Genomic DNA, 17,218 nt, shown 5'->3' on the forward strand with positions numbered 1-17,218 from the left:
AGGGAGGGGGCGAGGCGAGGGGAGTGAGGAAGGGAGTTTCAGAGCCTCGGGGCTGAAGGCATGGCCACCGATGGTGGAGCGGAGGATTCGGGGGACAAGGTAAGCAGCTGCTGCTTAAATTCTGAACCTCCAACTGATGCAACCATCTAGTTTACTTCTGCTATGCATCACCGTGCATTAATCTGGACTTCATTTGCTCATGATCAGTCCAGGTCTAAACCATGTTAGAGCATTCATTATAAGACATTAGCTGCCTCTTTTGATTTCACAGTTTGCTCCAATCTGGTGTTATCTGCAACTGATTTGAATTGGATCCCTTTTTCCAACCACCAGCTGTCATCACTCCTATCCTTAAAAAACCCTCCCCGGACCCTTCTCTACTCCCAAACTACTGCCCCATCTCCAACCTTCCTTTCCTCTCCAAGGTTCTGGAACGAGTCATTGCTTCTCAGCTTCACTCCTTCCTCTCCCGCCACTCCCTTCTCGAACCCCTCCAATCGGGTTTCCGCGCCCACAGCACAGAAACTGTCCCGATCAAAGTGACAAATGACATTCTGTCCATCTGCGACCAGGGCTCCCTCTGCCTCCTCATCCTCCTTGACCTCTCTGCTGCTTTCGATATCGTCGACCACTCTATCCTCATCAGCCGCCTCTCCTCTCACCTCAACCTTCACGGCTCCATACTTGACTGGTTCAGATTGTACCTCTCACAGCGGCTCCACTTCATCTACACAAACGGCTTCTCCTCTAGCCCCTGGACCGTCTTGTGCGGTATTCCTTAGGGCTGTGTCCTTGTTCCCCTCCTCTTCAATATCTATATGCTCCCTCTTGATGACATCATCCGCAGACATGGGGTCAACTTCCACATATATGCAGATAACACTCCACTCTACCCTCTGCCTCCACCCTTGACTCCAGGGCCATTGCTATCCTGACAGAATGTCTGTCAGGCATCAAGTCCTGAATGAGAGCCAACTTTCTTCAGTTGAACGTCAACAAGACTGAGGCTCTCCTGATTGGCTCCTGTCAGCGCCTCCTCACCTCAGGCGCTGACAGCATCACCATCCATGGTTGCACACTCCACCTTACTAAGCCAGTCCAGAACCTTGTTTTGACCTCAACTATCCTTTCTACCCCACATCTGCGCCGTGACCTGCTCTGCCTTCCACCACTATCTCACACCACAGGCCACCGAAACCCTCATACACGCCTTCATTACATCGAGGCTTGACTATACAAACTCATTGCTTGTCGGCCTCCCCAACTCCTCCCTCCACAGGCTGCAGATCATCCAGAACTCTGCAGCCCATGTCCTCTCCTGTATCAAGCTCTGTGATCCTATCATCCCCATCCTCGCCCGACTCCACTGGCTTCCCATCACACAGAGGATACAGTTCAAGATCCTGGTCCTCACCTTCAAAACCCTCCACGATCTTGCTCCCCCCTACCTCTGCGAACTTCCTAACCCCCTACCATCCTAATACTGGCAGCATCAGCATCCACGGCCGCACACTCAACCTCACTAAGCCAGTCTGGAACCTGGGTGTCTTGTTTGACCCTGAACTGTCCTTTCTCACCCACATCCACGCCATTACCGGCACTGCCTGCCACCACCTCCACAACATTGCCAGACTCCACCACTGCCTCACCCCTCAGGCTGCTGAAACCCTCACCACGCGATCGTCACATCAAGGCTCGATTATGGAAACTCCCTCCTCAACGGCCTTTCCAACTCTTCCCTTCACAAGCTGCAGATCATCCAAAACTCTGCAGCTCGTGTACTCTCACGCACCGGCTCCGTGACCCCATCACTCCCACCCTCGCCCGACTCCACTGGCTCCCCATCCCCCAGAGGATCGAATTCAAGATCCTCGTCCTCACTTTCAAGGCTATCCATGGCCTTGCCCCCTCCTACCTCTGACCTTTTGACACCCTACCAACCTGCCCGCTTCCTCCATTCAGCGGCCTCTGGCCTGCTCTATGTCTCCCATCCGACCCACCCTACCATCGCTGGCCGGGCTTTCAGCCTCTCTGCCCTCACACTCTCGAACTCCATTCCACAGTCCCTTCGCCTCGCTTCCTCCCTTGCCTCCTTCAAGGCTGATCTCAAGAACCTCCTCTTTGATCGTGCTTTCAGTTGCCCTCCCACCTCTCTGCCTTCCCCCACCCCTCCCCCACGCTCGGGTCCTGACCCCTCACTGTCCAGAGCCTTGGGACGTCCTCCTGACGTGAAAGGCACTCTATAAATGTAATTTTGTTGTTGTTGTTATTCAAAATAATCCTTGCATTTGATATAGCACTTTTCACGTCGGGAGGACGTCCCAAAGCGCTTCACAGAATATACTGTAAAGTGAATTTACTGTATATTTTGTGGGCGAAACGCCTTGGATTGAGTGATCAAATTATTAATCTGTCTGTCTGTCTGTTTATTTTGAATGGACTATTACCCCCAGAAAACGATCCGCCAATCAACTAGCAACTGGGTTCCTACTTAACTGCTAGGTAAACAGAGGTGTGTGGAGTAAGGAAAGTTACGCAACGTTTTGCCCTGCCGGAATTCGAATCCAGGTCCTCTCGGTTGCGAGGCGTGTGCTCTAATCACTGAACTACAGGACTCCACAGCAGCGTCCTACAAACAGTCGTGGATTGAGTGACCAAATTAGTACTTAAAAAAATGTTTTGAAGGGATTATTACCCCCAGAAAGCAATCCGCCAATACAAAGCAGAGTAATAAATCTCGGATAGCTCAAAAAACTAATGCAGCCTGCTACTCACCTGTACTCCAACTGGGCCTGGGTTTTTGGGGAATACTGGGGCGTCCCACGTTGGTGGGTTTGAGGCCTTGAGGCAGTGGCTTTGGACTTGTAGGCGTTGTTGAGGAGCTCTTAGATTTCACGGTTTCAGGTTTTGGTTCAGTTTTCATAAACTTCTCTGGTGAAGTAGGATCTCCTTTCTGACTCCTGACTGCCAGAACAAGACCAAAAAAAAAACCCACTTCTTAAAAAAAAGAAAACTAATAATATTAAAGATCTTTTTAAAGAAAGTACTTTGCGCCAATATCAAACCAAACTTGTCGAAGGGGAACAACACACACCAGGAAAACAGGATTTGTGGATTGATATCAGTTCACTACCTACATGCAAGCAAATAACCTCCCTTCCCACCAATTTGTAGAGAATACATCTTGGTTTCTAATCTCATCACTTCAATGGCAATATCGCTATTAAGTAACTAGAGAGCAGTGAATCAAGCATTTTTCTTTATATAATGGCTCATCCACATCCCCTGCTCTTTGCTGTCACTGTGTGATGCAGTTATGTCCCACATCTTCTCTGCGTGACTCAAAGCTAAGCAATGAATTGACTTTAGATGTCATCACTTATAATGTTGTCCTTGATTCAACCGAGAAACGAACACGAATTTGGGAACAATAATTTCCTAGTCATTGTGTAAAATGCTGCACCCATGCTAGGATAATGAAGTAAAAGCTGAATTTACACAAATGAGAATCCCACCAAGTAAAATATGGTTAGAAGTTCTCACCTGATGCTGTACTGTTTGATTCCACTCACCTTTACTGGAATCATCCAGGCGCTCTGTACTCGATAAACTTTCATATCCTTCCTTGTTTCCAGTTTCAGTCTCAAGTTTCTAAATGGAACAAGGGAAGATAAAAATTAATCCTAGATATCAAACCATTAGTACTATTGGTTAGTTCTGAGCATCTACAGTAAAATCTCGATGGAAGGCTATCCTTTTGGATCTATAAAAAATTCATTGTTCAGATAATAGTTCATCAATTACCTTGCATATTAATATTATAAAGGCCAAATTTATGGGACATCAGAACATCTCACCTGGATTGCAGTAGCTATCTCAAATACCAGTAATAATAATAATCTTTGCATTTGATATAGTGCCGTATCACATCTTCGCAATGTCTCAAAGTGCTTCACAGAATATACTGTAAAGTGAATTGACTTTATATTTTGTGGGCAATATAAATCAAATAGTTTTTACTCCATTTGTTTTGCGCAAAAATAGAATTAACAATTTGCCTGGTATTGTACCATTGCCGACACTCTCAAACTCACTGTGGACCCATTTTGCAGCTTGGAGCAATATCCCTTGGGTATATGATCCCTGAAGATGAGCAGCCAATTATGTACTTCAACCAGGAGGTCAATGTCTGCAGTCATATTGTGTGGAGAAGGTTTGTTTCTTGAGATCACTACCTTAAGGCTGATCTAGGTTTAGAAATAATGAAGTGCTTCCCTGGAGCTATTGTACATACTTACTAAACTCAAGAGTTTGGTCTGTTTGTGGGATATTCCAATGCATAAAACTGGCTGCTGTGTTCGTCTACAAAATACATAATCACTGCAAACCACTTCCCTCCTACTTTCTTTCATTTTTTAAAATTGAACTTTTAATTTCAAATTTTTCTCCCAACATGCGGATTGGATTGCAAGTGGGTAATTTTTACATTTGAATTACTTGAGACCTAAATGATTGTACTACAACAATTCATCAGATGCATATCTTTCAAGGCTTATACTGATGGCTGAGTGTGGAAATGGATGATATTGTAAAGTACTGTATCCTTTTCAATTTCACTGGCAAATGACCAATGAATGAATCCAACAATTTATAGCTCAAAGTTAACAACCTTGGGTGAATGAATAATACTGTGCTGTAACTGATTTACTGCCAAAAAAAGGAAGAAAATTGACAAAGGTAGAGGATTATCTATTTCGAGTTGATATGTTTTTGTGTGTGCTGACAATACTTAAGACAACAACATTCATTCGACCTCGAGTGAGACATTAATATTCTTTTAATGGAAAGTCTAGCAAGAGCTGCACAACTTTGACCTCCATGAGCCACTGCTTGTCAGTTGCTTATTAAAAGATTGATTACGCGTTTCGCCCACAAAATATACAGTCAATTCACTTTACAGTATATTCTGTGAAGCGCTTTGAGACGTCACGTGATAAGGCGCAATATCAAATCCAAGGATTATTATTATTCCACACATTTTCCACCAGATTCACTAAATCTTTCAAGCAATCATTGGATGTATTTGGAATTACCTTCTGTACAGCAGCTCGCTTTTCCTGTTTAGCCTTAAATTCAGCGAGCAGTCCGCTGCCCATCACCTGCACTCCATATCGACGGCCACCTTGTGGGCTGCTCTTGGTTTCATTTTTGTCCGTCTTCCCAGCTTCATCCAGTGGAGCATCCACAGCATCAGGTGTTTTGTGCTCCTCGGTGTGCTCAGCACTGCCGTTCTGTTCTCCTTGCTTCGATTCCCTCTTTGTTAGATCTGTGGCTGGACTTTTCATAATTCCTTTTGGTGATGAGGGCTCCTCTGGGACAGACACTGTCTGTGGCCGCTCAGTTTTGCTGGAGCGTGACTTAATTAAGTTCAGAAACTGGATTTTTTGGAGTCTTTTTTCTTTTTGTCATCTGAATCGCCAGAATCAAGGGACTCCGAACTCCTCAGAGAAAGTCTCCTAAAACAGTAATTACTGTTATTATATATGCACCCTGTATATGTACTCTCGCATTCAACACACAAAATACTCCAAAGGCCACCTGCTACTGAAATATTAAAGGGCTGTCGAGACATTTTATTAATCATGCTTCCTAATACTAAGTATCTAAAATAATGTATAATCTGCTATGTTTTGAAGATTTCAGACACATTTCTTTGCCCACATTTTGAATTTATAATGTTCCGTGTCAATTTTAATAGGCAAGACATCAATCCTATTACTTTCAACTCTCTGTGGTCCCCCTTTAATTGGACTCAATGTAATTGAAACACAAGGACTTACTTTGATTCCATTCGCGTTATCTTCTTGGTAAAAAATTCATCCACTCCCTCATCAACTCTTCCCATAAGGCCGTTCTGTTCACCGTCCTGGGATGTTGCTGCAGAAAGCTGGCAGAGGAGTATTTAACATTAAGTTCAGAAATACTAACATCACAAGCAAAGCATTTATCAATATAAGTTAAATTTACACTTGGACAACTCTGTGCAGAATATCAGCTTTCGGCTTAGATCCTTGCTAACAGTGACTCCCATTTTAGCTACGTATTACCAATTTGTACATTTAGCCTGACTCCCTGCCTAGGTAAGCGATCCATTCTGAGGAAACTAATGAGGGAGAGCTACCTGCTCCACCTGAGTGCAGCTCCATTCATCTGAAGTGACAGAAAGGACACAAAAGGTGAGAGTTCACCAGAAAGAAAAACTAAGAAGGTTAATGTGTGTGAGTATGTGTGTGAGTGTGAGCGTCAGTGAGTATGTGTGTGTGAGTGTGTGTGTGTGTGAGTGTGCGTCAATGAGTGTGTGTGTGCATCAGTGAGTGCGTGCGCGTGTCTGTGTATGGATATGAGTCAGTGTGTGTGTGAGTGTGCGCCTGTATATGAGTGCGCGTTGGTGTGTGAGTGTGTGCACTTTGCAGGGGTGGTGAGTGTGTGCATCAGGGTGTGTATTCTTTGCATTTGTCGGGATGTGTGTGCATTCACCTCCCCTTGACGTACGTGTGTGTGTGTGTGTGTGTGTGTGGCTGCAGCTCAATGGTTAGAGCACTCGCTTTGCAAGCAAGAGACCAGAGTTCAATTCCAGGCAGAGGGCGAAACCTTGGGCAAGTTTCCTTACTCCACACAGAGCCTAATAATAATCCCTCCAAAACCCAAAACAATAATAAAACAATAATAAAAAAAATTGCTCATTTTCAATCTACGACTGTTTGTGGGACATTGCTGTGCGCAATTGGCTGCCGTGTTCGCCCACAAATATAGTCAATTCACTTTACAGTGTGTTCTGTGAAGCGCTTTGGGACGTCCTCCCGACGTGAAAAGCGCTATATCAAATGCAAGGATTTTTTTTTGATTTTTAAAGGCTATGAATTTGGAATGTTAATTGCCTACTTGTAGGTTTGATCTCTCTCTCATTTGCTGAATGTGAAATGCTCAAATGTTCTGTGAAGCATGCAGAGGCATTATCTTAGGTGACGGGGCCTATATAAACATAAGGTGTTGAATTTACAGATTGATTGAATCTTTGGACACTTTGGTCAGTTGTGTTCTTCCATACTCCTACTGTAGGCAAGGGCTTTAGCCCGGGACATCCGTTTGCTTTTTGAGCCAAAGAAGTAGCAGCAAAATGAAATAGGAACAAAAGAATTTTAGGGTTGTGTTTAGCTTCCAAGATGTGCAGATGTACTGCTGGCGGTTTATGAGGTAGGACTCGAACCAGGCGAGTGCGATCGCACTGAGGTGGATGACAGAGCAGTGAGTGTGAGGTGTTGGAGAAGAAGGCCGTTTTTGCACGTGTCAAAGAACGACGGTAGCTGTGGAGATGCTCAAGCCACAGTTGGCGGAGGACTGTCAGGCCAGTTTTCTGCCATCTGCGCTCGAGCAGCCGGGTTTGGGTTTTTTGGCGGCGAAGATGGTTGTTGTACCAGGGGGATCGGGTGGGTTTGGAGATGGTCCTGAATTTCAGGGGGACGAGAGAGTTGAAGGTGGAGGAGAGGCGATCATAGATCAGCTGGACAGCTGCTTCAGGATCTCCACGGGTGGAAGGCCAGAGGAATAGGATGTTTGATGATGCGAGGGCCTTTGTGAGGGTCTCAGGGGATAGGCTTTTCCAAGGGTGGTAGAGGATGGTTGAGGGCTTGGTGGAGGAGAGAGGGATGTGAGAGAAGGAGATGAGGAAGTGGTCAGAGATGGCCTTGTCCACAATGCTGAGGTCGGAAATGTCAAGGCCATGGATGATAACGAGACCAAGGGCATGACTGCGGTTGTGGGTGGGTGAGTTTATATGAAGGGTGAGGTTTAGGGAGGAGAGGAGGGCAGTGAAATCAGCAGAAGTAGTGCAAGGGAAGTTTAGGTGGAGGTTGAAATCGCCCATAATGAGCAGGCGCTCAGAGCAGAGGGACAGGGAAGAGAGTAGAGATGTCTGTGTGGAAGCAGCTGGTGGCCTTAGGGGGGCGGTAGACAAGGAGGATTTTCAATGGGAGAGAGGGATGGAAGATGGTGAGATGCTCGAAGGAGGGAAAGCAGCCAGAAGAGTAGGGGGTAAGACCAAGGGAGGCTTTGGAAATGAAGGCCACCCCACCGCCACATTGGTTTGGATGGGGGGTGTGGTGGAAGGTGTAGCCTGGAGGGGAGGCTTTGACTAGAGGGACGGGGTCATTGGGGGAGAGCCAGGTTTCGGTGAGCCCAAGAATGTCAAAGTGCTCGTCCAGGATGAGGTCGTGGATGGTGAGGGCTTTATTTGAGAAATTTGAGACATTTTGGAGGGAAATGCGGGTGGGTTTGCTGCAAATGAATCATACAAGTGGGAAACTAGGACTGAGATGCTTGGTCCACAACTGTGCTGAAATGCTAATTGCCCTTTGCTGTTTAACCATAAGTAATAATAATCCTTGCATTCGATAGAGTGCCTTATCACATCTTCGAGACGGCTCAAAGAGCTTCACAGAATACACTGTAAATTGAATTGACTGTGTTTTGTGAGTGAAACGCGCAGCAGTGCGTTTCAATTGCAATTGCGCACAGCAGTGTCCCACAAAGAGTCATGGATTGAATGACCAAATTATTATTATTTAATTTTTGAAGGGATTATTACCCATGGAAAAGCAATCTGCCAATCCACTAACAATCGGGTTTCTACTTACTACTAGGTAAACAGAGGCGTGTGGAGTAAGGAAACTTGCCCAATGTTTCGCCCTGCCCAGGAATCAAACCCAGGTCTCTCGCTTGCGAGGTGAGTGGTCTAATCACTAAGCTACAGGACTCCACTATTAAACTATTAATTACTGTATTAAACTGTTGCGTTCAAATGGCTTTATAAGCAAATAAGGAAAGAGATGTTGAACAAATCTGCAACATAACAGAAATACTGAGGCAGCTGTAAAGGTAAAAACGACCCACTAATGAAAATATATAAAATGAAATGACGAACAGAAGGTTCCTGAAAGTTACTTGTAAAGTGAATGTAAAATCTTTTACACCATCATTTCAAACTTGCTCACTGATGCAATCTCATAACCTAATCAGGGGCATTTCCAGAAGACAGACTAAGGGCATAGAATAATGCTCTCATGGTAAAAAAAAAGGTCTAAGATCACAACTTGGAGATTTTGTTTTGCAAACAACAGCAATATTCCCTTTGCTATCACTAATTGTGACATTTAATATTGAATTCTATTATCATTTTACACAATATTTTTCACGATAAATATTTCCTGCTTCACAACTAACCAAAAGTGACACTCTGCTAAGATGTACCTACTTACACTTTGCATGTTAAGACGCTAAACTACGAGTTCAAGACGCACTGAAGTTGATCACCTTTATCTGTACTAATGCAGCCTGTAATGTATCCATCTCATCACCATGTAAGGGGAGCTGAGCCGAGCTAACAGGTCAGTCATCAACAGTAAGATCTGCACTACCAAGGCTGACACTGAGGGCTGACTCGATTCTGATATTCCATTGCTAGGCAAATTACTCTGGAGTCAACTCGATCCCAAACGTCCTACTTACCTCCCTCAAGCAAGATGATCATTAGTTGGTTAATGGACATCTAATAAGTGCAGATTTGAGTCCTCACCAGGTGGATAGCAAAACACCTCGCAAACCACATGGTGAACAGCTCGACATAAACCCAGAGTATTACCACCCCAGGCATTACCACCATTCTCTGTCCCACAGACTGACACACATCCCTGTAACGCATTGTGCAGTGGTTCCACCAATTAGATTGTACAACGTTGGAAGAAAAATTATATAAAACAGAATGAAAAATGTGACATACAGAAATGGGAAGTGTGTCATGGTTGTTGAAATCAAACAATGGCTCTTTGGTTTTCTGAGGACTCACAGCGATCTTGCTCGGCGGTAATTTTTTGTTTCTCTTAGGTCTAGTTTTTGTGTAATGTTCCAGTTTTTTCCCCTCTTCTGAGGGGAGCTCTGTCATCATGCTGTTGGGTCGTGTTGACTTTTCGTGTTTGCTGTAAACACCCGAAGCAGGTGAGGAGTCATCAAGATGTACTGGGATGCCTTCTAGGGCTTTATCTAAGTCAAACTCCATCTCTGTGCACACACATAAAAGAACAGGATAGTGTCACAACTAAAGGGCACAAACGTATATACTGCAGAGTATTTGCACAGCAGAAAGGCTAAATACTTAGGAGATAGTTTTAAAGTTTAAAAACAAGCAGCTAATCGAACACATGACTAAAAAGAATACATTCCAGACTTAAACAACAGATTAAAATGTGGTGTGTCCCACGAGTATTTGGACAGTAAGGAGGTCATTTTTAAATTAATGTGGCATCGGCAGGATAATTCGACTGATATTTAGAAAATTAATAATCCCAAAACTAACTGTGTTCTTTTGAACGACTGCAAAGGTAAAACAATTCAAGAAAGTTTCAATCAGTTCTTCATGTATTTGGGCTGTTAATATTGGTATTACTACCCCATGGCCACAATCACATTTTCTCGTTGTCACAAATACTGAGATCTGCCATAGGCTCAGTGTGATGATGCACTGTTGTCAGTATCATAGAAATATACAGCACAGAAGGCAGTCATTTGGTCCATTGTGTCAGTGCTAGCACATTTAAAAGCAATCTTTTCAGTCCCATTTATCTGCCCTTTCCTATGTTATTCCTGTAGTTGACTCCTTTTTAGGTACTTATCTAGTTCCCTTTTGAAATCTAATATGGATTCTGCCTCAAATACCACACACCTCAGGGCAGGGCGTTGGTGCGTGAGAGGCACTGGTGAGAGGCTTTACTGCAGAATCCTTCCACTAGCAACAGAGCCATTCTATTGTATTTAAATTTCTCTGATTGGCATTAATTTCTCTGGGGGCTTTAAAAATGCTTGTTCATTTATAGAAACCTATAAGATCATCAAAGGGCATGATAGAGTAGATGGTGGGAGATTGTTTCCCCTGGTTGGAGAAACTAAAACCAGGGGTCACAACCTTAAAATCAGAGGCCAGCCCTTTTGCACTGAGTTGAGGAAGAACTTCTTCACTCAAAGGGTGATGAATATATGGAACTCACTACCCCAAAGGGCTGTTGACGCTCAGTCCTTGAACATATTCAAGACTGAGAAAGATAGATTTCTTATTGCAAAAGGGATTAAGGGATATAGGGATAAGGCAGGGTTAGGTTATTAGCTGGAGTTAGATTAGAAAATCAGCCATGATTGAATTGCGGGGCAGGCTCGAAGGGCTGAATGGCCTACTCTGCTCCTACATGTTATGTTATTCTTGCTTCCATCATTTTGATAAGTTAAACCGACATCTCATTTGTCTGTTCAGGTGAACATTAAAGATCCCATGATGCTATTTGAAGGGAACAAGCTTTTTCCTTGTGTCCTGGCCAACAGATTAATTGGTCATTTACCTCATTTAATTGTTGCAAACAGTTGCTCTGTTTGCAAAAAACATCACTGCATTTGACAGTCATTACTTGTGAAGTGATTGGATACTTTTCAACATGATAGGGGGCTTTAAAAATGCTTGTTCATTTTTCCTTTTACAGTATATGCTGCACAGTATATCCTGTGCAGCTCTTTGAGATATTCTCTGAGACGTTGTTATATTAAATGTAAGGATTATTATTATAAAAGTGGTACCAAACTTTATAGAATCAATCTACAAAAGATGAGACCATTGTAAACCCTCTGAATTAAAGAAAAGCTAGTTGAATAACTTCCTTGTGAGGCAGCATTCAGATCTGCTGTAGATAACAGGAATGAATGAATGAGGTGCGTTTCAGAATGAAGCATTTATATACAGTGGAGGTGAGGAAAATCACGACTGAGGGGATCATGTTGCCAAACTTTTAATGCAAGTTTCTTCCGAGTGACCTTCTTTCTACCCATTCAATTTGTAGATCTTGGAAGAACTGCACATCTTCAAATTTGCTTTTATACTATTAATGTTCCAATGTTAGCAGTGAACCAAAGAAGCCATTCTCAATTCAACTCACTGAATAAAAATGATGCATAAATACCACAGTCCTCAAGTCTCTGGACTAGAATATAAAGCACAACAAGGTAGAATTGTATGTTTTGTTTTGTGAATTTTTGTGAATAAGTCTTTTTTAAACTGTTTTAATAAAGAAATGTTATTGCATAGTCCATTTAACAGACTTTGCTTATTAATAAATAATAATTCTTGAATTATATATAACGCCTTATCACGTATCTCAAGGCGCTTCAGAGAATCTACTGTAAAGTGAATTGACTGTATACTTTGTGGGTGAAACATGGCAGCCAGTAGCGCACAATTTTGTATTTATTTATTCAAACTAAAGAACAGCTCTGAACAAATACATCTGCAAACTGCCTAAATTTAATCCTTAAGAGAGTTTGCTGACATGCATTCATGTTTGCGGGCATAAGAGCTATTTTGAAGACTATTTTCTCGGTTTGAAGTCAGACGGTTACTACTCATGAAAGAGTAGTGAATGGAGGAGTATGGGGAGAGGCTATGGAGGAGGAATTAGGATGGGTGAAAGCTCATATGGAATACAAACATCGGCAGAGACCAGTTGGGCGGAATGACCCATCAATAAGTTGCAAAAATGGTCAACTGACTACACCAATTGAAATTTACAATGTAATTTGAGCTGTTAGAGATTGTAACATGAAGTGACCCAATACAACTGAGAACTAACTTGACTTTGTAAGTTGCTCCCACCGTCCAAAACAGATGATTGGAACTGGAAGAAAGATCAGAAAAAAAAGTAGAAAGAGTTCAGGGAAAGACCAAAAAGGCTTGGGTAGGTAGAAAATAGAAAAAAACAAATATAAATAGAACCAAGAAGCAAACACAAATATAAATCAGAAAAAAAATAGAATTTTAAAAAATGATGATGGGACAATTACATGAAAAAGTTTTTAAATAATTTATAACTGCTTTTTTTACAATCATAAAACTATTCTGATCAATGTAGTAGCTTATTGTTTTCAGAGTTACAATGCATGAGCTAAAGATGTACTGAACTGTCATTCATCAGACAAGATTCATTGACCTGCTGAAAGCTCTCGTGTGGAGTACGGTAAGACCAACAGCACTTTGGCAAACAAACAGAAGATGGTGCTGTTTGCACAGCTAGCAACTCCCTCGGGTATGGAGCACAAGGTTAAAATAAAAAAAAGATGCTTAATGGGAACTGTCAGGACTTGCTTCCTACAGATGCAATTCTGTGGTTGGCTCCAATATGAAAAATCTCAGAGATATTTTAAGCCTTTAAGAATGCAGATTTAATTACAGAATACTCCAATTACCGCCCTGGGACCAGATTCCATTCAACACAAACAATGTGGGAAGCACAGAACTCAAACACAGTTACAGTTCTCCTTTCTGGTCCCATTTTCAAATATCATTATTTGTCCCCTATCTTACAAACATCTTTAATTATTAAAAAAAAAGTATCTAATCCCTGTTTGAAACTGCCAACGCCGTATCAGGTACAACGACGACAACAACAACTTAAATTTATATACTGCCTTTCAAGCGAAGTAACGTCCTGGAGCGCTTGGTACAGTGTAAGGCTAGAATAAGGTCTGAAAGAAAGTCAGTGAAAGTGAGATAGAAAGAGCAAGTCAGAGAGAGACAGAGTATACAGTGTATACAGTGTAGTACTATAGTGACAATGTAATCTTCTGATAGAGGAAGTTTTGGGTTAACACTACAGTCAATTTGAATTTTACATGATAACTTGTTATCTATATCATTTCTACATCCACCAAAAGGCTGGTCCTAATTAATGCAGATAATAGGCCCTCTACTATCATTAAGTCTAAACTATCCATTGACCTGAAGTTGAGGACCTACAAAATATACAGTCTTCACTCTTCCAAATTTTGGGCTCACGTGACTCCAGAGATGGGTATTGTAACCTTGGCTAAACCATTCTTCTCCAATCTTGGTCTTTTGGTAAACTTTCCAATAATTTATTTCATTGTGCTAACTTTGTGACGATTTCATTTTCAGCAAGTGGGACATTTAGAAAAGAACTTTGAAGAAGGTATGTGAATAAATAAAGTTCACGGCAACAGATATTTACCAAAGGCTCTGGAAACTGGGCGCAGCATTCTGCTGTGGATACTTTTCCTCTTCGATTTTGGTGTCATCTGTCAAATATAACAGGTACTTGTTAAAGCAGAAATTACATATTCTAAAATGGATGCATCACGTCTATTGATTAAAAATCATTATTAGCTACATTAACCTCTCGTGAGATAAACTGTATGAAACGTGTTATATACAGTGGAGCCCTGTTATAATGCGGTAGTTGGTTAATAACAAGTCACGATAGCTAAGTTTCACTGTGCATGTGTGAAGCGAGCTGATTCACTCCCTGCATATGCTGGCTGGTTCCTGTGCTGAATAAGCCGACTTCTGGCACAAGTCACTGCCAATATGACTACGTTACTTTTGTGTATTGCACCTTTGCCAAAGCAGGAAGTGACATAGACAACAACCTGGTCACCTAGAAATTGGCCATTTTTAAGCTCATTGTGCACCGTGTAGAAAGTGACATCCGTGGCGACCGAATAATCTGGAAATCCGCCATCGACAAATCGAGCCAGCTGGCGGGCAGAAAGTGAATGTGTTCCACATTGAATTCACATTGTAATCAAATCACTATAAAACTGTAAAGTAGTGTGTTTCCACAGAGTGGCACTTAAAGGCAAACTCCTGTTTGCTACTTTCTCACAATGAGTGGAAAATATGAGTATACAATTTTGCACAACGATGAGACAAAAAATACTTCAGAAAAGCTTTTGACACTTTTACTGCCCAAAACATTTAATTTCAACAAGATGTATTGTTGAACTGTAATACAGATCACTTTGAACCCATTCTCTATCAGTTGTTCATACTCAAAGAAATAATATTTTTCTTTGAGACGTTTGCTTTAATCAACATCTCACTCCATGCAGCGTTCGAGGCCAACAAACTGTAACATTTGGACATATCTTGCTCATAAAGATTGACAACTCCAAAACACGTCAAGTTATTACAGCTTTGTAACCAAAATATATGAACATCAAGGCTACAAATTAAAGATTGTGCATTTACAAAGAGATAAAAAATACACTTGCCTAATGCATATACGTTTACATTCTCAGACAATACAATTAAATATTCTGCCAAACTAAGAAAACAGTAAGAAATTATATTTGAGATATCATTTCCCATTGACCAAGGTTTTTCTTTCTTTTCAACTGTCTTTCAGTCACCTTCCTCTCCATCAACTCTCACCACCTCACAGCTTATATACCTGGTCACCTGCGTGAAGCTCTTTGAGACGTCCTCTCAATGTGAAATTTATATCAATGTAATAATTGTTGTTATTGTTAAAGACACCAAGGCACGCAGGCTGGAGGCTTAATTCTTGTTGTGTTCTAAGTAAACTTACCTCTGCTGGGGCACCTTCCTTGGCTAAACACTGCTAAGAAAAAGAAAATGCAACTGCCAGGAATCCAGCTCCTGTTCATTATGGAGGTCAGAAAGTATACATGTGGACATTGGGCTCGTCTGTGATGCCCTCCATTGTTGCTAATACTTTCTGTGCTCACATACGGAGAATGGCCACGAGAGTGAAGGACTGGAGGCAACCAGCCCATATGGAATTGGGTTATGAAAGTCTCAACTGTAAGTTTGAGACAAACATGGAACAAGGTGATTCTGGGCCTGTTCTAACCAAGGGAATGTCATACAAGGAATGCAACTAGAGTAGAACACTAGATTGATAGCCTGGAAATTTAGCACCTCTTTGAAGCCAGGCAGAAACCTTATGCATTTTCCCCTTTTGGATGTGTTTTCTATAGTTATAAAATTAATGCTCATAACAGTACAAATCGTATGCTGCTCCAGGAATGGATGCCGTTTGATCATAATCCTTAAGATAAATAAATTGTCGTGCAAATAGAGAGTGACTTACAGTGAGTTACTGCCTCTTTAAACAACAAGCATTGGAATAAGCCCTGCTGTTCATTGTGGGAAATGGAGGTTAATATGAAAGACAGCCTGGGCACCAGTCTCCAATTGTTTGTCAGCCAAGAGTTATCAGGAGTCCTTTGTAATGCTTTGCAGAGAAGATAAATGTTTTGCATATTGGCACAAGCTACATCCACAGCACAATAAGAATATGTTTCAAGATTACTTTAATAGCTTATAGCCAGGTGAAGAAAAGCACAGGATTTGCATAATGGTGCTAAAATGGGTTTATCTATTTTATCATCGGAAGCTCTGTTAATCCTCAAGGTCTTTGCATTAGCATTTTAAAAAATTCTATACATCTTACATTTCAGATAATGGCCTATACTGGTACTGTTTCTACAACATCTGATAAAGTAGTGTAAAAATCAAGAGAAAGTATACTTTTCAATGAGAAGGATTACTTTTATTTAGATACATAAAACTCAAATGGTGGGTTAAAGTTTAACTTTCAAATGTTCATATTAGCACTGGCCTTTCTGAACACAAAACAACATTAATTGGAGTGAAAACCACCAACAACAAATTGGATTTATATAGCGCATTTCACATCGGAAGGATGTCCCAAAGCACTGGACAGTTGAGGGTTTTCACCCAAGCTAGGGGTTGGAATCAAGAGGGTTGCAGGTTGGGGGGAGTGGTGGTAGGAGTCTGGCTGAAAGTACGGTCAACGAGTAAGGTCTTGAGACAGGCCTGAAGGATGCAAGGGAAGGGGCGAGACATAGGGATGGATATCCAGAGGGTGGTGGTAGAAAAGCTGAAGATCCGACCACCAATGGTGGGGCGGGCAGAGCGGGGGACATGGAGCAGGCCAGTGCCTGCTGAATGGAGGGAGGAGACAGGTTAGTATGGTGTTAATAGGTCGCAGAGGTAGGAGGGAGCATGCCCGTGTAGAGCTTTAAAAGTAATGAGAATTTTAAATTCGAGCCTCTGAGGAATGGGGAGCTAGTGGAGCCCGGCGAGGATGGGGGTGATCGGTTCATTCTGGATAATCTGCAGTTTGTGGAGGAAAGAGTTGGGAAGGCGAGAAAGGAGTTTGTGTAGTTGGGCACGGACATGATGAATGCATGGACGAAGGTCTCAACAACAACAACTTGTTCCACGCAAAGTGCTTCAGAGTGCTTAACAGAGCTTGATTCCGAGCCGGGAGTGGGGGGGAGGTGA

General features: G+C 42.2%; 1 protein-coding gene across 1 annotated transcript in view; it reads right to left on the reverse strand.

Annotated features, from left to right (window-relative positions):
- LOC103184542 (F-actin-uncapping protein LRRC16A) overlaps positions 1-17,218 on the reverse strand; it is a 205,566-nt gene that overhangs the window by 12,133 nt on the left and 176,215 nt on the right. Inside the window, 7 exon segments of the mRNA XM_042332579.1 lie at positions 2,776-2,964; positions 3,573-3,651; positions 5,094-5,437; positions 5,440-5,516; positions 5,841-5,947; positions 9,836-10,113; positions 14,115-14,181. Of these exon segments, the coding sequence (XP_042188513.1) occupies positions 2,776-2,964; positions 3,573-3,651; positions 5,094-5,437; positions 5,440-5,516; positions 5,841-5,947; positions 9,836-10,113; positions 14,115-14,181 (1,141 nt within the window).

Source organism: Callorhinchus milii, unplaced genomic scaffold (assembly GCF_018977255.1).
Source record: "Callorhinchus milii isolate IMCB2004 unplaced genomic scaffold, IMCB_Cmil_1.0 Scaffold2, whole genome shotgun sequence".
In the NCBI taxonomy this organism is placed as follows: domain Eukaryota; kingdom Metazoa; phylum Chordata; class Chondrichthyes; order Chimaeriformes; family Callorhinchidae; genus Callorhinchus; species Callorhinchus milii.